The 25,140-nt window shown below is 44.3% G+C and overlaps 1 protein-coding gene across 15 annotated transcripts in view; it reads right to left on the bottom strand.

Moving 5' to 3' along the window:
- The window catches only part of CDH26 (cadherin 26), a 93,107-nt gene that overhangs the window by 20,748 nt on the left and 47,219 nt on the right, over positions 1–25,140 (bottom strand). For 9 of the 15 annotated variants that reach the window (XR_010154143.1, XR_010154145.1, XR_010154146.1 and 6 more), the window contains 6 exons: positions 23,441–23,680; positions 21,876–22,097; positions 21,169–21,299; positions 18,261–18,338; positions 15,057–15,110; positions 11,154–11,228 (listed from right to left, as the gene is read on the bottom strand). Coding sequence is in view for 11 of the 15 variants with exons in the window: in XM_063802694.1 (XP_063658764.1) it covers positions 11,154–11,228; positions 15,057–15,110; positions 18,261–18,338; positions 21,169–21,299; positions 21,876–22,097; positions 23,441–23,680 (800 nt within the window). In the remaining 4 variants the exon portion in view is untranslated. Of the gene's footprint in view, positions 1–3,701; positions 5,414–7,856; positions 7,979–11,153; positions 11,229–15,056; positions 15,111–18,260; positions 18,339–21,168; positions 21,300–21,875; positions 22,098–23,440; positions 23,681–25,140 lie in introns of those variants that run through there. The other 6 variants (XM_054674867.2, XM_009437525.5, XR_010154144.1 and 3 more) reach the window with 4 other exon arrangements.

Genomic DNA, 25,140 nt, shown 5'->3' with positions numbered 1-25,140 from the left:
TCAAGAACAAGATGAACACTCAAAACTATACAAATACATGGAAATTAAGCTACATGCTCCTGATGACCAAGGAGTGAGAAAAGCAATTAAGAATGAGATTTTAAAATTCCTTGAGGCAAATAAAAGTAGGAAACACAGCACACCAAAATCTATGGAACATAGCAAAAACAGTAGTAAGAGGCAAGTTTAAAGTAACAAATGACTACATTAAATAACTAGAAATATTTCAAATGAGCAATTTAATAATGTATCTTAAGGAACTAGAAATTCAAGAAGAAATGAAACCCAAAATTAGTAGAAGGAAAGAAATAATAAAGATCAGAGCACAAATAAACAAAATCGAGACCAGAAAAACAATACAAAAGGTTAATGAAACAAAAAGTTGATTTTTTGAAAAAATAAATGAAATCAACAAACCATTAGCTAGACTAAGAAAACAAGAGAAAAGATTCAAGTAAATAAAATTGAAAGAAAAAATTGAGATGTCACAATAGAGACCACAGAAATACAAAGAATTATTAATTACTGTGAACAACTATATGCCGGTAAATTTGAAAACCTAGAGGCAATGGATAAATTCCTAAACACATACAACCTACTAAGATTGATCCAAAAAGAAATAGAAAACCTCAATTGACCAATAACAAGTAATAAGATTGAATCAATAATAAAAATTATCTCAAGAAAAGAAAGTTCAGGGCCGGATGGTTTCACTACTGAATTCTGCCAAACTTTAAAGAAGTATTAATACCAACTTTTCTCAGACAATTCCACAAAACTGAAGTGGAGATAGCTCTTCCTTTCTTACTCTATGAGGCCAGCATAACTCTCATTCCAAAGCCATACAAAGACACACAGAAAAAGAAAACTACAGGCCAATATCACCAATGAACATAGATGTTAGAACCCTCAACAAAAATATTAGCAAACCAAATCCAAAAATATATTAAAAAGATAAAAGATCATGGTCAAATGGAATTTATCCCAGGAATGCAAGGCTTTCATATACCCAAATCAGTACACATGATACATCACATCAACAAAATGAAGGACAAAAACCATATGATTATCTCAACGGATGCAGAAAAAGCCTCTGATAAAATTCAGTATCCTTTCATGAGAAATCTTTTATACCAAAAATTAGGTATAAAAGGAAAGTGCCTCAACAAATTAAGGCTATATATAACACACCCACAGCTAACATCATACTAAATGAGGAAAAGTTGGAAACTATTCCCCTAAGGACTGGAACAAGACAAGGGTGCCCACTCTCTCTTCTTGTATTCAACATAATACTGAATGTCCTAGCCAGAGCAATAAGACAAGAGGAAGACAAAAAGGGAATTCAAATTAGAAAGGAGGAAGTCAAATTGTCCCTGTTTGCAGATGACATAATCTCATATATAGAAAAACCTAAAGATGCTACCAAAAACTCTTAGAACTGATAAATAAATTCAGCAAAGTTGCTGGAGACAAAAATCAACATACATAAATCAGTAGCATTTCTATACATGAACAACAAACTAGCTGAAAAATCAAGAAGGCAATCCCTTTTACAATAACTACAAAAAATTAAAATATCAAAGAATAAGTTTAACCACGGAAGTGAAAACCCTCTACAAAAAAAGATTACAAAATACTGATGAAAAATCAGAGGATATAAACAAATGTAAAGACATTTCATGCCCATGGATCAGAAGAATTAATGTTGTAAAATTATCACACTATGCAAAGCAATCTACAGATTCAATGCAATCCCTGTCAAAACACCAATGACATTCTTCACAGAAATAGAAAAAAAAATCTTAAAATTTGTGTGGAACCACAGAAGGCCCTGAAGAGCCAAAACAATTCTGAGCACAAAAGACAAAGTTACAAGGATCACACTATCAGACTTCAAAATATACTACAAAACTATAATAACTGAAACAGCATGGTACTATAAAAACAGACACATCAATAAATGAAACAGAATACAGACTCAAGCAATTAATACACATATCTTTAGCCAACTGATTTTTGACAAAAAGACTAAGAACATTCATTGAGGAAAAGATAGTCTTTCCAACAAATGGTGCTGGGGAAAGTAGGTATCTATATGCAGAAGAATGAAACTAGACTCCCCTCTCTCACCCTATACAGAAATCAACTCAAAGTGGATCAAAGACCTAAATGTGAGACCCAAAACTATAAGACTATTGGAAGAAAATCTAGGGAAAATGCTTCAGGAAATTGGTCTTGTAAAAAAACTTATGAGTAAGACCTCGAAAGCACAGACAACAAAAGCAAAAATAATCAAATAGGATTATATCAAACGAAAAAAGTTTCTGCACAGCAAAGGAAACTACAGAGTGAAAAGTTAACGTACAAAATGGGAGAAAATATCTGCAAACTATTTATCCAATAAGGGGTTATTATCTGGAATACACGAGGAGCTCAAATATCTCAACAGCAAAATAAAAAGAATCCAATTTTAAAATGGGTAAATGATCTGAACAGATGTTTCTCAAAAGACATAAAATGGCCAAAAAATATATGAAAAAATGCTTAACATCATGAATGGTCAGGAAAAGGCACATCAAACCCACAATGAGGTATTATCTCATCCCAGTTAGGATAGCTACTATCAAAGAGTCAAAAATAGCAAATGCTGGGCCAGATGCAGTGGCTCACACCTTTAATCCCAGCACTTTGGTAGGCTGAGGTGGGCGGATCACCTGAGGTCAGTAGATCGAGACCAGCCTGGCCAACATGGCGAAACCCCATCTCTACCAAAAATACAAAAAATTAACTGGGCGTGGTGGCTCGTGCCTGAAGTCCCAGCTACTTGGGAGGCTGAGACAGGAGAATTGCTTCAACCCAGGAAGTGGAGAGGTTGCAGTGAGCTGAGATTGCACTACTGCACTCCAGCCTGGGCAATAAAGTGAGACTTTGTCTCAAACAAAATTTTTAATTAAATTAAATAAAGAAAAGAAAGCAAATGCTGATGAGGTTGCTGAGTAAAGGGAACCCATACGCTGTTGGTAGGAATGTAAATTAGTACAGGCACTTTGGAGAAGAGTATGGAGGTTCCTGAAAAACTCTACAAATAGAACTACAATATAATTCAAAAATCCTACTACTGGGCATTTGTCCAGAGGAAAGGAAATCTGTATTTTGAAGAGACATCTGCACCTCATGTTTATTACACCACTATTCACAATAGCCAAGATGTGGAATCAACCTAGCTGTCCAAAGGCAGATGAATGCATGAAGAAAGCATGGTATATATACACAATGAAATATTATTCAGCCACTAAAATAAAAAAATTCTGTCATTTATGGCAACATGGATGAAGCTGGAGGACATTATTTTAAGATAAATAAGCCAGCTGCAGAAAGTTGAAAATCACATGTCCTCACACATATGTGGAAGCTAAAACCAAGCAAGTTTATCTCGGAAGTAGAAGGTAGAACAGAGGACACAGCAGCTGGGAAAGGTGGGGGGAAAGAGGGATAGGGAGAGATTAAAGGATACAAAATTACAGCAAATTATTCCTAGGAGGAATACGTTCTAGCACTCTATACCACTATATGTTGACTATAGTTAACAATAATACATAGTTTTAGATAGCTAGAAGGGGGATGGATATTGAATGCTCTGTACCAATACAAAGAAATGAAAAATGTTTGAGCCAATGATTACATTAACCACCCTGATCTGATCACTGTAAATGTATTGAAACATGACTATGTACCCCCTAAATATGTACAATTATTATATGTCAATTATTTAAAATGAAATAATAAAGTTTTAAAACGAGATAATTTTTAAAAAATCTACAGGGGACAGAATGAAAGAGGCAAGTATAAGGAGGCAATCGAATAAACTAATGTTTACTTTGTTTTGTTGTCCAAAAACATGTATTTTTCTTAAAAAAAAAAAAAGACTTTTATCCTGAATTACCCAGAAAATGCCCTAGACTGTCCTCTGAGTCATGCTAGGATCAGTACAGCTGTTCTACACATTCAAGCGTCCCATTCAGACATTCCAGTGCTTTAAATGTGATTTTTCTTCTTTTTCAGCTTCCCAAAGCAGAGGAAGACCGAGGTAACCAGGTAGGAAAAGGCCAGATCTCCTTAAAAAGAAGTATTTGCACAGCTTCTTCAAAAAGAAGGAGAAAGTTTTAACTCTGAGCTGTAACTCACTGTTTAACATAATGCTTCACTGATTCACCAGCAAACATGTTTCTACTGATTTATTTTAGGGCATGAGAGACGGCATTTGCTCATTAATTATATAAAATTTTTATATGGCTGTAGACTTTTAGATATCCAATATGTGCATTAAAGTGTCCAAATAGCATTTTAAACTTTGCTTAGTCAGTCTCTTATCTATTACTCAGACTAGAAAACTGACTATTTTTAGGGCATATGTCCCCTATTAAGATTTTTAAAAGAAACCATTTCCTCCCCTGAAACTGACACTAGCAGTAAGTGGACAAGTAAAAACCAATTAAATTTTGTGGTTTTGTTTAAAGATAAAATCTAATCAGAACTTACTCATTCAAAGGCTCCTAACTCTTTTACTTACATAATACATACAAGTTAAATTATGTCAGCTCTTCATTTTTTAAAGAGTATACTGTTTATAAAGCTTTCAGCATAATCATTTTTCTCAAGATAACATATTTTATCTATTTATCTAATCAAAAAGTGAACAGGGACCAATACTTATTTTTTTAAAAATCACTTCAAATACTGACAACAAATGTTATAGAAAAAATTTCTCTATTTACCTAAGTTTTCCCTTAAATGGAAGCAGAATCATAATCATAGAAATGTAAGTAACGTTTTCAAAATCTATTTTTATTTTTCTTCAGTATTACCTGCTGTTCCCAAGTGGCTGGGTAATCTATGGGTTATATTTTCATTTACCCTCAAAGCTAGGCTGCCAGTGGAAGCTAAGAATAACACAATTAAATTCAAGTTTCTCTAGAAAATATGACAAATCAAATTTTAAGAAAGCGTAACTTGTGGTTTTGCTTTGGTTCAAGATGGCTGATCTGAGAATATCAAAGCATTTAATTCAAACTAATAGTGTGTCCTCATCCTAGGACTAGAAGGTAATTTTTCTTTTAAGGAGGGAAAAGAAGAGCAAAGGGGAAAAATCCCTGAATAGTGATTCCCTTCCATGAATTATTTCAATTCTCCAAAATAGACTTTTTTTTTAGGAAGGAACACCTGACTCTGAATATATTTCCTCAAACGGAGTCGCTTTTGAACCCAAAGAGTCCAGCAAATCAGGTTGCAACTCCTGTTCCAAGCTGGCCAGAGAGCTGAGGGATGGGGCCCCTCCACACTCCCCTTCCTCGCTGTAGACGTGAGGTAGGTAGGCGGGGTCATCTTCCAGCACATTGGCAACATGGAGTTTCTGGGGAAAAGTGGGGGAAAGAGAAGGTAAATGCCATGTGCTTCCATACCCAGCTCATTTCTCTAGGTTTGATTCGAGGAACACCTCAATGCAGTAGTAACAGCACTCAGGCCCCGTGTCCTCAGCTGACACAGGAGTTCGTACAGTTCCAGAAGTGGCAGCCATGCTGAGGGGAGACATCCCACCTTACAGTCTGAGAGGGAACTGTGACACAGTGGTGGCCGCCCCAGGAGTATGACAGGAGCCCCCAGGAGGACCTCCCACCTGCTCCCACCCTCTTGCAGATTCATTCCTTGAGGCTCGCCCTTCCCTGTCCTGTGCCCTGGACACCTCCCCTTCCCATGAGCCCCCGACCCTCGTTTGGACAACTGTCCCCTCTCTCTTCATCTTTACCTGGCCTCTTGCTGTGGGCTCCTTTCTCCCGACCCACAAATGTGCTCAGGTCTATCCTTCAATCTGCTCATACTTCACAGCCTCCCTGCAAGAAAGGGCGGCCACCACTTCCTGCCACCCCTTTCTCACCCACGTGGCTCCTCAAACCACTGCCCTCCAGTCTCCCCATTCATGCTCAGGCCATGGCTTCGTCCATCCCTAAGCAATGGTGATGTCCCCGTCACCATCTCTGTCTGTGACACTCCCTACAGTCACATCCAGAGCCAGAATTCCAACCAGACAGCTCCACAAGGACATCCACAGAGACCTCAGACTCAACATCCTGGAAACCACTGTGGTTTTGCCCACAACCTGCATCTCCTCCCACATCCCCTCCCTCAATGCTCGCCAAGCACAGTGTGCACCCCCTGTTACAGGGGCTAGCCGGCTACAACCCAGGGGATAATCCAGCACACCACCTGTTGTTGTAAATTAAGTTCTACTGGAGCACGGCCAAGACCGTTTATTTGTGTATCATCTGTGGCTGCTTTCACAGAACAATGGCAGGGCTGAGCTGTGGGAACTGGCCTTCAAATCCTACAGGATTTACTATCTGGCCCTTTATAGGAAGTTCACTGACCCCTGCAGCATTAGATGATTTCGAAGGTATCAGAACACATATTTATTTGAATGAATGGCCATTTTATCATATATTTCAAAACATAATAACAAGCACGCCAACTCCATGATTTCACACTAGCTGATTGTAAAGCCAAAAGCTAATTAACATGTGAGCTGATTTACAGAAATGCATTAAATACATCATAGTGAGTGGGTTAAACACAAGCGTGACAGTAGTGACAGAATGACCAAAGTTCATGAAACTCTAGCCTGACTTAAGTCAGGACATCCCCTACCGCCCAGCTGCTCAACCTTGAAACCTAGAGTCATCGCCAACTCTCCCCTGCCCCATCCTCTCAAATGCTCAGCGATATTTCTAGTTCTGTCCCCTCTCCTCCAGCCCCATGGCCAATGCCTGAGGATAGGTCCCTATCTCCACTCATTGGGGCGAGAGTGGCAAGTTCACTAACCTCATTTCTTGTTCTTCTGGTCACCAGGCAAGATCACATTTCCTGCCTCTCTGCTAGATGTGGCTACGTGACTGATGAAATAGGGATGTCAGGGACACGTACCTGGCCGTGAAAGCCTCCCCAAGAGCCTCTGTTCTTTCTCTGTCCTCCAGCCCCATTTCCAGTTCTGAGTGGTGGCAGAGCCACAGAGTGGGAGGACCCTGGGCAGGCTCCGGCTCGACACCCACCCTGATGTGTGACGTGAGCCAGAGGTGCCTGCTCTGCGCATTAAGCCACCCTGCTCTGGGGTTGCCATGGCTTTCTCCCTCCAAACAGCCCTCTTCTCACCATCTCCTCCTCTCCCCAACCTCTCCTGCCTTAGGTCCACCCTCTGCACAAACCCCAGAAACATTTCCTAGGCTTCATATCTGCTCATTCCTGTCTGCCTAGAACCCTAGACAGCCCTCCTCTGCCAATCTCCAACCCAGCAAACTCCAGCTCAGCATTCAGGACCCAAGTCATCTCTCTGTGAAGACTTTTCTGGCCTGAGTGATTCAATAAATAGGGGAGGGGAGGAGAGGGGAGGGGAGAGGGACTTTAGCCTATTTACCTTCTAATACCTCTAGAGGGTGCTATCTGAACCCAGAGCCAGTTCTACAGACCTTGGCAGGAATGGGTTTAGTGGGAGCCTGTCTAATCCGTCACTGCTGATAGTAATTCTGAGAGGGTGAGCTCATGTAGGGCATGAAAACAGTCAGAATCCTGGGGCTCAAGCCCAAGGTGGGAGGTGGGGAGGGCCTGGAAAGGGCAGCTCTGGGGCCCCAGGGACCCCATGCGTGTCCCCATTCTGATGGGACCCCTGGGCTTCCAAGCTCTTAACTATGCCCCCCGCCCCGCCCCGCCCAGTGACTGCAACAAGCTGTCTCCAGCTTCCTCTGGTTCTCAGGAGCCCTGCCTGGGCCCTTGTTTAGTGGGAAATGCTGTCTCCCCGCCCCAGTCTACTGCTATGTCAGGCTTGGTGCCCACGAGAAGCGCGGGAATGCTCACCTGCACATCTGGCCCATTGACTGGGTCTGCTCACTCAGGGACCGTGGTCACTGTCTGACCATATGGCATGGGGGAGCTGGGGGCAGGGGGAGGAAAGAAAGTTTTTACAGCAAAACCAGCAGATACACAAGCTCTGGCCTACGTGTTAGGAGTCTGTTCACGTCCTTGCAGTGAAGCTGAATAGATAATTAGCGACGGACCTGGTGTGTGCAGAGCAAAACAGAATCTGCAGTGGGGGCTGTGCTGGGTGGATTCAACTTCAAAACCCCCAGGCTGACAGCAGAGCAGTGGATGTCTGCACCCTGATTCAGCAACTTTGGAGGCCTCATCAGATCAATAATTCATCATACACCACCATCCAAGTTAGAGGGCTCACAAGGAAAGAACAGGGCCCTCTAATCTGGTGTTCCCTCCTCTCACACCACCAAGCAGAGCTTCGAGCTTCCATTGAATAAAGCTGCCTCCCTGCCCCACAGAGGGAGGAGGGTGGCCCGCGGCTGGAACACGTCCCTCTCCTGCTCAGCCAGGCAGGACCTGCGATACTGTCCACACAGTCCACTTGGCATGAGCGGTATGTGTGCATGTGCATGCGTTCACGTGTGTGTGCGCAAATGTGAAAATGGGTAAGCTGGATACTACGTGATGATCACCACATGCTACGTTTTCTGTAGAGACATAATCTGGTCTGCACAGAGCTTCACCCGAGAGTGTAGCAGAGCTGCCCCAACTCTCCTTTGTAGATGAGAAATTAAGGCTCAGAGAGGAGATTTCCCTGACCCTGCTTAATGATCAGGTGGGCCCGTCTGTAGTCGGCCACTCTGTGCCCCATTTCTGGCTCTGTCCCTCATGCCTTTACCATTGGAGCAACTTGTCTGAGCCTCCATTTTTGGATTCATCTATCACATTGGGTTATAGTGAAAATGGTTCTTTCATTGGTTCTTCAGTGACCCCTGTGTCATGCACCAGTAATGACACAGCCTGGCCCTCAGGGAGGTTACAGTCGGCTCGGGAGAGACATATGGAAATTTCCCCGCAGCTCATCCTTCATCTTCCTCACCAGCAGTCAGGACCTGGGGAAGGGCCCTGCAGCCCTGAGTCTGTGGGTACACAGCCCCCTTCTGCAGAAGCCTGGCTTGCCTGCTTTTAGGCAAAGCTTCTAGGCCCGGAGAAGATGTCTGTGTTCTCTTGAAGCAGGTGTCAGGCAGCACCCATTCTGCAGGGCTAAGGAGTGGGAGTGAGAAGGGGCCAAGCCTACAGCACCTTTGGGGCTGTCACTGGGGCACAGAGCTGGAGCTCCCACCTGGGGACTGTGACAGGAACCAGAGGAAGCAACACTGGGGAGACCCCAGACAGTGACTCTACATCCAGACACAGTCTGGGCTCACTTCCTCAGGCCACAGTGTTCACAGCCCTGTCTGTCATCCACTCTGACAACCACAGCAGGAGACGTCCAGGCTCACCAATGGGTTTCACAAAACAGGATCCCAGGACCTCAAGTCAGAGGCTCAGATGCGCACCCCAGACCCACTACAGCAGGGTCCACAGAGTTGGTACTGGGGATTGCTGCTTTTTAATGAGCCCCCTAAGTGCCTAGACCCTGGAGCCCAGTTGCCTGTATTTGAGCCCCAAATCTACTGCTTTCTGTGGCTGTGACCTTGGACACATTACCCAACTTCTTTGTTTCTGGGTTTCCACATGTTATAAAAAGGCATATGACAGCACCTCCCCCAATAGGCTGATGTGCAGACTAAGAGTTAACATCTTTCAAGTCCTCAGAACAGAGTCTACAACAAAGTGAGTATTATACACGTGTTTGCCAAAAAAATAAGTCTGGCCTGACAGAGACTGTCTACATTTAGGTCTTCCTTTGTGCTTATCATTCCACAGGCCTGAGTTCCCACTGCCCTGCAACAGGAGGAGCTGCTTAGAGTCAGAATGGCCTGGGCAGCTTCTTGGTACCTCCTTCCCCAAGCAGGGGGCATGCAGAGCCTCCATGACACGAGCATGTGGACTGACTCTGCCCTATCCATGTAAACCTGCCCATGGGTTTGCCCAGCTCCCAAGCTGCTTTCTAATCTTCCCAGGAGTACGCAGTGGCTGTGTTGATGGACCTTTCAGGATATACCTGAAATCAGAATCTCACACAATAGAACCCTTCAGCGCAGTCAAACTACATCTTTCACAATTTTGCAGGAAAAGATCCTTCATTCTGAGGTAGGAGGCCAGCAGGTCTTGTTTTCTGGTCACAACCCTGCTGACCAAAACAGGATCTGGTCCAGATGGGATGAAGTTAAAAAAAAAAAACCAGCAGAAACCAGCAGATGAGACGAAAGTGAACCCTGGATGCCCTCATTGCTCACTGGTGCAAGAGACTCACACCAGTGCCAGGACAGCTTACAAATGCCATGGCAGTGACCCAGAAGTTATCACCGCTCTCCTAGAAAGTTCTAAATAACCAGCCCCTCCGTTTGCATCAACTTGCTGCTTAATTTGCATGTAATTGAAAGTGGGTTTTAGTGGGTATTTATATACAGTTGTCAACAGCCCATACATTTCTGACTCTGAGTGTACTGCCTATGAGTTAGCCCTGCCTTGCAAGGAGCAGTAATGTTGAATAGAAGACTGCTGTCTAACACCTCCACCTCACCTTTGAATTATTTCCCAAAACCCTCCTGGGCTAATCCCCAGTTTTGGGGCTTGCCTGTCCTGTGTCAATTCTGTCTTCAGTTGGGTTCTGCAAAGCAGCACTGGATGGAGGATTTCCATGAAAGTGATTTCTATGGACTTAATTGTGTTCCCTCTCCAAATCCATATGTTCAGGCCCTAACCCCAATGTGATGGCATTTGAAGACGGAGCCTTTGGGAGACAATTAGGTTTAGATGAGCTCATGAGGGTAGAGTCCTCATGATGGAATTAGTTCCCTAATAAGAAGAGATACCAGGGAGCTTGGTATCTCTCTCTCCATCCCATGTGAGGACACGGCGGGAAAGTGGCCATCTGCCAGCTAGCAAGAGAGCTCTCACCAGAACCCAACCATGCTGGAACCCTGACCTTGGACTTCTAGCCTGCAGAAACATGAGGCAATACATTTCTGTTATTTAAGCCACCAGTCAGGCTATGGTATTTTATTATGGCAGCCTTAGCTGACTAATGCAGTGATTTAGGAGGAAGTGTCCCCAAATCAAGCCTGGAGCACAGTGGGGATGCAGAACCCATAGCCAGTGCACAGGACAAGAGAAGCTCTCCCTACCTGATTCAATGTCTCTGCCATCCTTCCTTCCACCGGAGCCAGGAGTTGTCTGTGCATTGTGGCATCTGGGTAAGCCTGCAAGCAAACCAGTAGAGTTTCATACCACAGCAGAGCCCTTGTCCTACCCCCAAACCCCTGTGTGTCAGTGGCCCCAGCATAGATGGGGCACACTGAGCACAGTTCTCTTGGAGGTGAAGAGCCAGGCCCAGGGCAGTTTGCTCATGTTTCCTCTCTTTGTGTTGGGGGAGAGAGGGAGGCCCTGCAAGCTCTCATGGCTAGACTTTCCAATGCCTGGGCTGAAACAAACTTTCAGTGAGGAAGGAACCCAAGTGAGCCCGGCCAGGAGGGTTGTTCCTGCTGACAGCCTCAGTCATGCCTTGCACCCCCTCAACTACATTGCCCCTCCTCGCTCATTTTGGCTTCTCTTCCTCTGAACCTTGCCCATTGTTTCCCATGATGGGCTGCTGGCAGTCACCTGCTCATCTGGCCCATGTCTGTGGATCTGGGTCTCTGTGCTATCTAAGGGCAGAGGATACAGTGGTAGGAAACAGGCTTGGCATCTACTGGAAGGAGTGGCTATCTGGGGGCTCACAAATCCCACCACTAAATCATGTGAGTCAGGCTGGCCTGGAGGCAAGCAAAGCACCCGGGGCCTCACTGTCGAGCTCACGCAGGTGCAAGGCAAGCACCCAAGAGTGGCGGTAAATGTAAGACTGATCACCAAGGGAAGGTTTAAGAGGGGATCTCACCCAGTTGAGAGCAGGGAGTTCTCAGGAGGAGGAAGTTGTAGGGCCATGGAACAGAAGGGAATTCCAATGAGAAGAAACAGCACAGGCCCTAAGCAGGGAGGGAACTTGGCATGTTCTGTGGCTGGAGCCCAAAGAGGTGGGGTGCTGGGATGGTTAGGGAGGTGGGGGGAGGCTCAGAGCAAGTTGAAGCCATACGTGAGCAAAGGCCACGTGATAGAGGGTCTCACAGGACATTAAAGACATAGGTCTGTCTTAGGCTGGGTTCTGCAAAGCAGCCCTGGAGGGAGGATCCCCTTAAGGTCATAAGGTTGTAGACTTTATCCCAGGTGCAATGGCAAGCCAACAGAAGTCTTAAATTGGAGAGTGACATACGATTTGTGTTTTTAATCACTGGTGGCCTTTATGGCTGAGATGACTTCTATCTTACCTGGGTTTAGGGATACTTATTGGGTTCCAGAAGACATATGTAAAATATGATAAAGCCTGGGGCAATTATGTATGTCCATGAGGCCATATATACACATACATACATACATACAGATATACACACATGGACATATACAGACAAACATATACACATGTTCATATATGCCTACTCATGCCTCTGTACATGTACATGCTTCTATACATATACATATAGACATATAGACATATATACATATACAGTTGACCGTTGAACAATGTGGGGGTTAGGGGTGCTGACCCTGCACAGTTGAAAACATGCCTATAACTTCTGATTCCCCCCAAACTCAACTAACAGTCTACTGTTGACTGGAAGCTTTTCCAATAATATAAACAGTCAATTAATGCACATTTTGTATGTCATATGTATTATATACTATATTATAACAAAGCAAGCTAGAAGAAAGAAAATGTCATTAAGGAAAATATATTCACTATTCATTAAGTAGAAGTGGATTATCATAAAGGTCTTCATCTTCATTGTCTTCTCTCTGAGTAGAATGAAGAGGAGGAGGGAGAAGAAGGGTTGGTCTTGCTGTCTCGGGGGTGGCAGAGGCAGAAGAAAACCCACATAGAAGTGCAGCCACACAGTTCAAACTCCTGTTGCTCAAGGGTCAACTGAATACACATATCTATCTACATACACATGCACACATACAGTTATGCACGGCATAACGTTTCAATGACAGGCCGTCTATATAAAGCTGGTCCCATAAGACTGTAATGCTGTATTTTTACTGTACCTTTTCTATGTGTAGGTGTTTTTTTCTTTTTTCTTTTTTTTTTTTTTTTTGAGATGGAGTCTCGCTCTGTCACCCAGGCTGGAGTGCAGTGGCGCGATCTTGGCTCACTGCAAGCTCCGCCTCCCGGGTTCATGCCATTCTCCTGCCTCAGCCTCCCAAGTAGCTGGGACTACAGGCGCCCGCCACCACGTCCAGTTAATTTTTTGTATTTTTAGTAAAGACGGGGTTTCACCATGTTAGCCAGGATGGTCTCTATCTCCTGATCTCGTGATACGCCTGCCTCGGCCTCCCAAAGTGCTGGGATTACAGACGTGAGCCACGGCGCCCTGGCCTGTGTAGGTAGATACACAAACACCATTGTGTTCCAATTGCCTACAGTATTCAGTACAGTCACATGCTGTACGGGTTTGTAGCCTAGGAGCAACAGGCTACACCAAGAGGTCTAGGTGTGTAGTAGGCTACACCATTTAGGTTTGTGTAAAACACTTTATGAAGTTTACACAGTGATGAAATCACCTAACAACACATTTCTCAGAACGTATCCCCATCATTAAGCCAGACATGACTGTACATATACACATGTGTGTACACATAGTGAAGCCACATCATACCAAGGTAAGCTGAACCAAACATACTAAGCCAAAGAGGCAAGGTGTGGACCACTACAAGCAGCCCTAGGGACCCTGCTGCCTGGTTCCCAGTGCTGGGAGCACTTGACTGGAGATGCTGTGCCCTCAGTCTGTTTAGCCCCAGGGGCCTCTCAGAGGAGGACCCTTAAGATGTGGGCTATGTACAAAGTACCCTTGCACCAGATGCTCACTGACCAAGCATGGGGCTCATCCAGGGCCAGAGGAAGACGCCATGTCAGTTTCCAGCCTGGCTCCTTCCCGAGGTAGACTTGGGGTGATTTTGCCTCAAGCCAGCTTCAGGTCCTAACCCCACACTATGTATGGCTGCACTGTGGCTGAGAGAGCACTATCTCTCCTCTCTGGGCTTCTGTGGACTTAGCCACTGGTTTAACTCTATCCCCAGGGCCTACGACTCCTCAAAGATACTTCAGCTAGAGTATTTGAAATTTATTTTCATTATTTACAAATTATTTCAATAACAATACTGAATATTATTTTTATAATATAACAGAAAGTGGTTTACATCTTTTTTAGTCTCCCACACCAACATGTAAATTTGGGATGCCATGTTAATTAGCTTTTATGCAACTCAAATGAAGCTTTTGGTCCCATGTTTCATTAATCAAAGAGAACCCTAACATTGTAAACTGAGCTATTCAAAAACCATTAAGATTTGAAACTGCTTGTTGGTATATATCAAAATTTTCTTGATACTTTAAAAACCAGTTTATAATAATGCGAGGCAATGAATTAGGTGTTAAGTTAACATAATTTTGCAAACTATATCCACAACATTCAACTTCCTTCTGTTTACATCAGAATCATTATTTTTATTGGCTATTTTGGTAATAGGTATATGTCATTAATGTCAGTGCATACAAAATTAGTACTTAGATGTTTTATTTACAATGGAGTTATTTGTAGGATCTCATTTGAAAAGAAGAATTCTGCTGCAGAACATATTTAGAAAAAAAAATTGACTAGATGATGTCTAAGACCCCCTTAGCTCAAAATTTCTATAGGTCTGTGACAAAGCACAGCAGAAAACTCAGCCTATGACTGAGGTCTTAGCAACTCAACAGCAAAAGAAATTTGCCAGGGACTGAAAAGCTCTTATGCCCTCGAGTCACGGGATAAATGTGCCTTAACTACTTCCAACCTCTCTTCACATTTGCTTCTCCTTCAGTTTGCTTGGATGTTGGGCATATTTTTTTTTATCACCTCTTTCCTTCCAAATTTCCAATTTTCAGGGATTTGCACAGCTTTTAGGCAGAACAATAAGGTAAATTTGTTCACGGTAACACCTACATCTGTACTTACAGGAGTAGAGTGTATGTTTTTCACACCTCTTGGCTCAAAGGGCTTGCCATAACCCTTAAAGAAAGATGAAATATTTACTGATTTCAAATAAATTATCAAAGGATGCAAATACATAACTAGAAATTCTTGCAGTCATATTGCCTTTCATTTTTGTACTAAAGGTATAGTAATCCTAAAGAGTGTAGATATTCATAGCAGAAATTCATGAACAAGTTTCACAGTTGCTTTGTGAAGAAGGAACATGAGAATATTAGATTTGCAAGCTCTATCTTGGGTCCATTAACACCCAGTAAGATTTCCTTTGTGCCATGGCCATGCCCTGAATACAAACAAATGACACACATCCACTCCTAGGACCCAGGCCTAGTGGCACAACTCTCAGGGCTCAGTGCAAGATGAAAGTTGGGGGCCCTTTGTTCAAACATTAAGAATTTCAAGATGGTGACAGTAGAATATTAAACCAAGCAGGGGTTCTTTAGAGTGGGAGGCCCTGTGCCATGGTGTGGGTTCCATGTCCATGCAGCTGGCCCGAACAGGACCAGAAGGATCAGCTGCACGGACATGGAACCCAACATTCATCAATGCGGGAGCCCTTCAGTGATGGATTTGTGGCATCATCTTTGTGCAAAGAAGAACATCATGTTTTCATCTTTGCTCAGATACTGCCTGTGCAAAGATATGAAATTACAGAGATCTTGAATGTATTTTAGAAGCTTTCCCTCATAAAAATTGGATGTGATTCTACGGCTCTGTAGACCCTGAATACCTCTTTTAATTCTATATCAGAAAAGTACATTTTGGTTAAATAATGGCCAGTTAAACTGGTGAGGCCCAAATAAGGTCTGTGACTGAGAACTGTACTCACAGTGCTGTGCCAAAGCCCATTTTCTGATTTGATCATGGAGTAGGGTTACATGAGATGGTATATTTGGGGGACCCCCAAGAACTCTCCAAACTATTTTTGCAACTTCTAGTTAGTCTAAAATTATTTCAGAAAAAGTCATTTCACAAAGCAATCGTCCTGGAATTTGTATGTAGAGTACAAGAAGACACAACACAGATGGGAAGTCAGGCCTCCCTTTCGCTGGAAGCATGCAGTCACTGGGCTGGAATTTAGTCAGGGCCAAAGTGCTGTGCTTTTAACTTTATAGATGATCTCTGGTGCCCTTAGAAGGACATGAGAAAATGTATCTATTTGTGGATGTTCTAAAAAGTGTCATATTTGATCAGGATTATCAAACAACTCTAAACACAGCAGCCATCACCAATAATAATACCTAGTTCTATAGATGGAAATAGAGTCGGGTGGAAAAAGCCCAGCTTCTCAGATTTTCATTGACTATGTGCCTTTTTCTGACAGTATCACCGAATCTTCTACAACGGCCTTCTCTCAGGGGGACCAACTGTTAGTCACTAGTGAGATGGCCGTAGCAGGGAGCAACCTTCTGGAATTCACCCAGCTCCCCAGAGCACAGCGTGCTTGGGCTGACCTACTCGCTGCAGATGGAGGCACTTCCTCGAGATCCTAGAGGGAAAATGCTGATTTACTCAAAAGAGAATGGATTTCTCTCCAGCTGGAAACAAAGTGGGCATGCGTGACCTCTCACCACTTCCCCTTGCTCATATATTCATAGGCAAACACAAATTAACACGATGAGAGGGAGGGCGCGGTGGGGGGAAAAGGAAAATGAAGAGAGGCAGGGAATGCAGGGATAAAAGGGCAGGCACAATGGAACCGCATGGCAGGAGGAGGTTTGAACATGAAGACGCTAATGTTCTTTCCATGACACAGACACCTGAAAACTGCATAGACACGCAGATGACATCTAGAAGGTGACACTCACAGGTGAAACTGTTTAGATTCAGGGATGGGATTGTGGGCATTTTCTGCCTTGGGTTTCTGTTATTTTAATAGTAACCCTTCAATAATGAAGTTATATTTCAAAGAAAATAAAGCAGGCAATGGACCTTGACAATGGTCTCATTGACGCTATTTCACACTATTCAGCAGATTTTAAAGTATCAGGTTACCCCATAAATCATAAGTGACGGCTTCACTTAGAGAAAGTGTGTGAATGGCAGTTTATTTAAGCAGTCACCAGAGATGTACTTACTACAATATTTGCAGGACACTGAAGGGAACCCAGAGATACACCAAAACCTAGAAGGTGGAGGCTTTGGTTCCCTCCCCTGTAAAATAGGGAAGCAAGATTGCCCCCACCACACACACGCCCCTATGGGTTCTGGTGAAAATTCAATGAGATGAGGCATGCAAAGTGCATAGTGTGCCCCTCAGGGCAACACCTAGACCTCTAGAAGTTTGCAGACTGGCTCAGAGGAAGGAAAGAGAAGGCTCTCGCCAGCCCAGGAGGCAAGTTTGTAGGAATTAGAAAAGGGCAGCCCTTCCCCCAGGAGCACAGATTAGTGGTCAGAATGCACAGCGGACCCAGCCCTGCTCACTGCCCTGGCCAGGCACATGCTCATTTATGGCAATCCTGGGTCAACTTTGTTTTCAAAGTAGGGGACACCTACTAGTTATAGAATGGAAGATTTAGCTACTTGGGAAACAATTTTAAATAACACTGATTTGCACGGTGAGAAAATTATTCCCTTTCTAATTCTGTTTCCACACCCTAATGACATCCAGGAGGAAGTGTCACTCTGGTGCTAGCCTGGCTTCCACGCTCTGCCTTCCTTGCAGAGGGGCCCCGGGCCTTTGGCAGTGCCATCGTCCACCCAGTCATTGTGCCCTACTTCTTTCATGGCTATCTTCACACTTGCCTGCTCTTTATACAAGTAAAACTGTTTTCATTTACAGTTGAAATATAAAATTTCCTACTTAAATAAATGTACTTAATGTGGATACAAGCCCATTTTAAGAAAAAAGTGTCTTAAGAAATACACTAGTCCAAGTGCCATATGCATATGGCAAAAAATCACCATATGGCACTGGACACAGTGCTATTTGGAAGCACAGGGTCATCTGACACCGCAGCAAAGATGAAAGAACTTGGCCACTGAAAGGCAAGGGTGTTTTAGGCTAAGGGAACCATGGGGCTTTGCAAGTAGGGGCTGGGGTTGCTGACTTGAAGAAGAACCTCCCTGGATGTGGCACTGGGAGGAGCATCCCAGGTGTTCCTTGTCAGGGAAACCACCAGGAAAGTCACTTCTCTGAAATCCAGAAGCAAGTAAGGGGCATTTTACCTTAACTCCCTGCGTGGGTCCTGCTGCAGCTGTGCAGATGAGCAGAGCCGGCCTCTGGCCTTCAACATCTGACCATGTCTGTAGAACACAGAGAAAGAAATATGACAAAGGCTGAAATCACAGATAGCAGAAATAAAAACAGAAGGAAAGGAATGACATTTTCTCCAAAACACATTGTATCTATGCCATCACAGAAGAAGTCCAGACTGTAAAAAATACACCTCTCCTGTAAATCTGGATGACTTATGTGGGAAAAGAATGTTATTTCTGTTTGCCTTTTGTAATTGCTCGCTGGGAGGTTGAGCTTCTCATGGTTCAGGGTTCCATGTAAACTGATGGTAAAAGGCTCATTTCAGGAGCTCTCAGAACTGAAAAGCTTGTCTTTTTCTAGGGCTCATGGTGATGGCTCTTGGGGTCACCAGCATTGCATGGTATTCTGTGCATTGTCCCATTCATTTATCACCCAACATATATGTTCACTGAGGGACTCAGGTTGATGGGTGCTGGATTTCTGTTGGCCAAGGGCTCATTAGCTTCCCCACATGCAGGGAAGGCATCTATGCATTTCTGTAGATCATCACCATCAGATGGCATCCCTATAGTTTAGTAGTAGAATGTGACAACATGTGTGCAGCTAGTCACGATATCTTGCATGGAGTTTTCCCAAGAGCACAGAATGTTCCTGGTGAGTGGATGTGCAAGGTAGGCTGGTATATTCATGTAAGATGGACAGAGGGATAAGTGCACCTAGAGATGGCCTTATTTACCAAGGTTACAGAGATATAATCAGTAATTACTGCTAATAATGCTAATATTGGCAGCCACCCTTTATTGCATGACTCTTAGTGCTGAAAATTTTACATGTGTTATTTGATTAGAGTCCAAAAAACTTAAGAGACAGAAGACTATCAAGCTCACTTTATATATGAAAGTCAGATTCAGTTAGATTATGTAACTGATCAATCACAGATTTGGAATCTACACCCAGGTCTGTTGAATTCCACTTCTCAGAGCCCTAAGATACTGAAGCAGGAATGGAGATGTGCCTTTAGCTGTGAATGGGAAACAAGAGAAAGATTTGTTGGTACAAGAAGAGAACAGAGCCCCTTGCCCAGCAGGAGGTTCTCTTGTCCCGCTGGCATAGCTGGTCTTTGACCAGTGCCACCATGTCATTAAGCCCCCTCCAACCCTCCTGGTCTTAGCATCACAAGGGCCAAGGTTCCTTTCCACCCACACTGCTTCCATAGCTGCTTCCTCTTTTCCAAGAGACAATCACAAAGCTGCTGGGAAAGAAGGGTAACCAGGGCATCCCCACTGTCCCTTCCACCTCAGCTACAACCTGAACCAGTGCTCAGGGAGTGTGACATTCCTGCCAGTCTCCTCCAAGCTCAGCAGCTTTCACTCTCTCCCTCCAAGGAGGAGACTGAGGCACAGCTCCTGGGACTGGGAACCATTTCTGTTTCCCTTCATGGTTGAGCCTCTGAGCCACTGGAACTGTCCAAGGCAAGAAATTCTACTGTTACACAAAGACTGCTGTTTGTCCAGATGGTTTTCTTCTTAAAATTACACAACAAATCAAGTTTACTGCTGCTCTCACATTTGGGATGCGGAGATTCCTTCCAGGGGACTTCACAATCTGGAGAGTTTGGACCTTGCTCCTGTTTCCCCACCCAGGAAGGGCTCACAGGAGGGTGCACAGGCACATACCTGCCAGAGGAGCCTAAGTGGCTGCTCCCTTCCCTCCTTCATGCCGCAGGGAAGACAAAATGCAAAGAACCCTGGGAGCCTTGGGCGAGCACCAGCTTCTTCAATCAAATATTTTTGAGAAACTCTCTAATTACATGAGCATCATATCAAGTTCATTGGAATATCTTTTCCCTAAATGTCTGACTTCATTCAATAAGTCTCTCCCTTCCAGGAAAAAAACATTGGTGGAGGTGTAAGATGGGGTGACCGAATCCTCTGTGTGTGTTTCCTTTTGACATTTCTTTTGCGTTCATTTTCTAAATCAACCACTTAATTCTAGATGAAGACAAACAGGAGAGCTCACAATGCTTTCATCTCTTTGTCTGTCTAACCCCAGCCCAGGGTTGCTGCAAGGATGACTAAGATAATGTAGGGCCCATTTCAGAAGCAGCCAGTTTGAAAAACCAGTGGCCATTGGCCAATTACTTTATATGGCTCTGCCTTGTGTTAGGTGCCTTCATAGGCATCCTCTTTGATCCACAACCTATCTAAGAATTTGACTTTATCATCCCAGTTCACAGATGAGGATGTAGGGTTAAATGATGAAGCTAATGAGATGCAAAGGCAGAAACAGAGCCTAGGCCTTGTACCTCCAAGGGCAGTGAGCTTTCTGGTTGGCCTCTGCCAGACAATGGTAGAAGAGCAGGTTCTGCCATGATCTACTGAAAGCCATGGCCAAGAAGCCAGCTCAGACTCATTTAACTAGTGAGCCTAACACAATCCCATTTAGGGAACGTCTACTTAATAAAAATCACTATTTCCCTAAGCACAGTTTCTCAAACTCAGCACTTAGGAAACTGGGGCAGATAATTCTCTGTGGTAGAGGCTGTCTTGTGTGTTGTAGGCTGTTTAGCAGCATCTCTGACCTCAACCCACTAGATGCCAGTAGCACTCCTAACTGTGACCATCAAAACTGTCTCCAGGCATTGATGAATATCTCCTATGGGGCAAAATTGCTCATGGTTGAGAACCATTGATCTAAAAGAATAAATTCATTTATCTGAGTTAGATAGTATTTGCAAGAATTTTTTCCCACTTGCTACTGAAACACGGGTAAGAGTGAAGAATTAAGAGGTGGCACAATGGGTGAAAAAATACATGCTGTATGTCTGTGTATTAGTGAATTCCTTGCCATAAGACACAAAGCATGACATTCCACTACCTGGGCTGAAGTAGCTTTGCTCTCCGCATTATACATGACCAGTGTTTGGTGGCCTTCATCATTGGATACAGAGCATCCATGCCTCTTAGGTTCAAGCACAAAATAGCATCGCAACAGAAAAAGCAGAGCCACTGTTATAAAACAAAGGGGAAAAACAGATTAGACAAGCTCACCCATATCAGAGGTTTCGTGAGGATCTTGTTCTGTTCATGTATAACTCAGTCATGAACTGGCAAGGCCAAATTGCGTCTTAGTCATCTGTGTAGCTATAAAGTTCAGCACCGTTCCAGGGTACAAGTAGATGCTACATAACTGTTTGTTGAATTAATCAATAATACTATCTGGCCAGTAATATTGTATTGTTTCTTGGAAAAGCTGCTTTCTTATTAGCCTTGCCAGGTCCAGGAGCCTGAATATCTGTACATTGCTGTCTCCATGGTTATTGCAAACAAAGGGCCACTCCTTGACTATATTTACCAGTGGATTCCATTGTGAGTAGAAGCTGCTTTTGCTGGCCAGGGATCTTGCCTGGCCAGCTTGGCAACCTCTGATCTGCATCTAGGAGCCTGAGTACACCCAGAAGTCATTCTCAAAGCCATTCCACCAATCCTGCCACCGCTGTCCCCTACCCCAGCAAGCCCCTTACCCCTGGCCTATTGCCTGGGGAGAGGAGCCACAGTCCCAGGACACCCCTACAGACCACTGACCTGCCAGAGCCACAAACGCTGCACAGACAGGGAACAGGGCCCCCACAAGAAGCCCCACTTCTGCATCTGCATGCTCCACACACGTGAGCCCACTGGCACAGGGGCAGATCCTTACATGGACAGTTTGCTTCTGGGAAAGTCCCTGTTTGTCTCCAATGAAGAGTGGCACCAAGTAATTACCACGTGGCAGGCTTCTCAAGGTTAAAAGTTCAACTGATTGACCTGCAAAGGGAAAAAGAACATGGCATGCATTGACTCACTCATCTGCTCATCTGCTCAACACACGCTCACTGAACGCCCTGCACGGGCCAAGCTCTGTATGAAAGTAAGCCAACTGCAGAGTTAGAGGGAGGGGTCCTCAAGGGTACCCTCACTTCTGACACCAACTGCAAGTTCACGGATTCCTAAGACCACCCTCAGGTTCAACAATTCTCTAGAAAGACTCACAGAACACACTGAAAGTTGTTACAGTGATGGTGCCGTTTTTTACAGGGAAAAGATACAGATGTAAATCACACAAGGAAAGAGGCACCTAGGGCAGAGTCCAGAAAAGCACCAGTAGCAGAGCTTCTCATCATCCTCTCCTGAGAAGCCAGGTAAGCGTCGATGAGGGACAGCACACATGGGATGTTGCAGTCAGGGATGTTCACCTGAGCCTCAGGCTCCAGTGTCCTCCTGGGGCTTGGTCAGGCAAGCTGGTGGGCCTCCCAGGTGGGCGGCCTCAGTCTCCAGCCTCTCTGGTAATAGACTGATACTATGTGACCAGAAGTCCCCAGTGTAAATCACATTGCCCCTATCCGGCTCAGCCCAAGACACCCCAGGTAAAGAGACACTGGTGTCAGACATGATACCCCAATAGAGATCACCCAGACCCCAAGGACAAAGACCAGACCTCTCTTTGGGCAAGGCGAAGTGCTTTACCACACACTCCAGGTCTGAGAACTACAAACTTGAGCACACAGTTTCAGCTGAAACCGTGCCACAGTCTACAGACGCCACGGCTAGAGGCACAGAGGAGAGTGTTGACAGTGGATGCCAGTTGCTTTTAACCTGCTCAGCATGTTCATCTTCTGGTAACAGTGCCCCAGTGTTTCCTTAGGGAAGCCCACACTTCCTGAATTCTCAGTATGAATCAGGAGAGGGTGAGCCCAGATCCCAACAAGGTCCAGGTGTGGGCTGGGAACCAGCCAATCAGCACATCCGCCCTCCCAAGTCCCACCCACAGTGATTGACAGGGCAGCTGACCCAGGCCAAACAGTGACGTCAATCCTGGAGCTTCCCTGGAAACACCCTTCTTGCCAGATGCAAGAATATGTCTCAGGGACTCTCAGCAGCCTCCTACCCCCTGATGAGGAGAGTTTCCTAAAAAAGAAGGAACCTAGAGAAAGGCAGACCATGTGTGGGAAGGATATCCAGGGACATCTTTTGAGCACCTAGAGCCAGCTCTGCCAGAACACAGACCTCTCCGGTTTTTTAAGCTAATAAAGTCCTTTTTTGCCTAAATCTGTTTGAATTGGATATCTGGCATTTTCCACTCTTTGCCCATGACCAATACAAAAACTCACCCCAATTTCTCCCCAACTTCCATGTGTCCTCCGCATTTCCCCAGGTATTGTCCAATTCAAATGTAAATGGGTCAGAGAACGGCTCCAGGTCCGGATCCTCTGCCTCGATGTGGAGGGGCTCATGCACAGCAGACTCACAGACCTCCATGTAGCGGGAACGTGGCCGGAGAGTCGGGACGTTGTCATTGATGTCAGACAGGAAGAGCATTAGGGTCCCTGTAGCAGTCTGCGGTGGGAAGCCTTGTATGGGGAGGAAGTTTCAGGAGTTGTTTATCTCGTGCACACACAGCCCTGGAGAATGAGCACTCTCCGTCTCTCAGAAAAAAAATATTCCTGAAATACTGGAACTGTTTCCCTTTCAAAGTCATAAGCTCTCCTGGCATGCACGTGATCTGTTTTCCTGCTTTTATGAGCATTCAGAATATTTGGGTAAGCTAATAAAGCACTTACCACCTCAAATCATTTGTAGAACAAGGTAGAATGTGGCTTCATTAAAAAAACAAAAGGCCAATCAATGGTGCCAGGCATCAAGGATGGGTGGGGTGGAGGAAAATGGGTGTGACTAAAGAAGGGCACCATGGGGGTCCCCAAGGGGAGGCAAATGCGCTGCGTCTCCGCGTTGATGTACTGGTTACAAGGTTACACTGTAGTCCTGCAAGGTGTTGCCCCTGGGGGAAACTGGCAAAGGATACTCAGGATCCACTAGATTATTTCTTAAAACTGCAAGTGAATCTACAATTATCTAAAAGGACTTTTTCTAATTCAAAAAAGTGGCAATCATCACTTCATAACTGCAAATATATGGAGCCAACCTAAATGCCCATCGACCAATGAGTGGATAAAGAAAATGTGGCATATGTATACTATGGAATACTACTCAGCCATAAAAAAGAATGAAATCATGTTTTTTTGCAGACACTTGAATAGAGCTGGAGGCCATTCTTCTAAGTGAATAACTCAGGAATAGAAAATCAAATACTGTATGTTCTCACTTATAAGTGGGAGCTAAGCTATGGATACACAAAGGCATGAGTGATATCATGAACTCTGGAGACCCAGAAGCAGGGGAGGAGGGAGCCAAGGGCTAAGAAATCTCACATTGGATACAAGGTACTCTACTCAGGTGACCAGTGCACTAAAATCTTAGACTTCACCACTGCATAATTCATCTACGTAACCAAAAACCACTTGTACCCCAAAAGCTTTTGAAATACAAAAAGCAAAAAATAAAGGAAAAAAAAAGTACCAATCATAAAATCATCCATAACAGAATGACGGAACCCTGAAACACTGGCCCCATTTTCTCTCCTCCCTTAATGCTGATTAGGAACACGTGTTTCATATCTCCATTGCCCCCCGCCAACATTCCACTAGTTAATTACAGAATGGAACGTATAGTGATATATCACTTGGAGCTTGGGTTTTAGTTCACAGACTTTCTTAAATACAATTTTAAAGTTATTTGAACATTTTTATTTCTTCAACTTTGCTTTGGTGTGTTTAAAGTTTCAGCCTTGGGAGAGTGTAGAGAAAAAGCTGAAACAGGCTTATAAAACCACCCATTCTGGTTTATGACAAATGTGTCCCTTACAGTCCCATTTACCTGAGCTCATATGCCATCCCAAGCACAGGGAAGCTGTGCTAAATATTTATCACACATCATTGGCTTTGACAAAGAGCTAAAGAGTTAGCTCATGAAC

Source organism: Pan troglodytes, chromosome 21 (assembly GCF_028858775.2).
Source record: "Pan troglodytes isolate AG18354 chromosome 21, NHGRI_mPanTro3-v2.0_pri, whole genome shotgun sequence".
NCBI lineage: Eukaryota > Metazoa > Chordata > Mammalia > Primates > Hominidae > Pan > Pan troglodytes.
The sequence above is the reverse complement of the archived record's forward strand: the minus strand, read 5'-3'. Positions and strand labels throughout refer to the sequence as shown.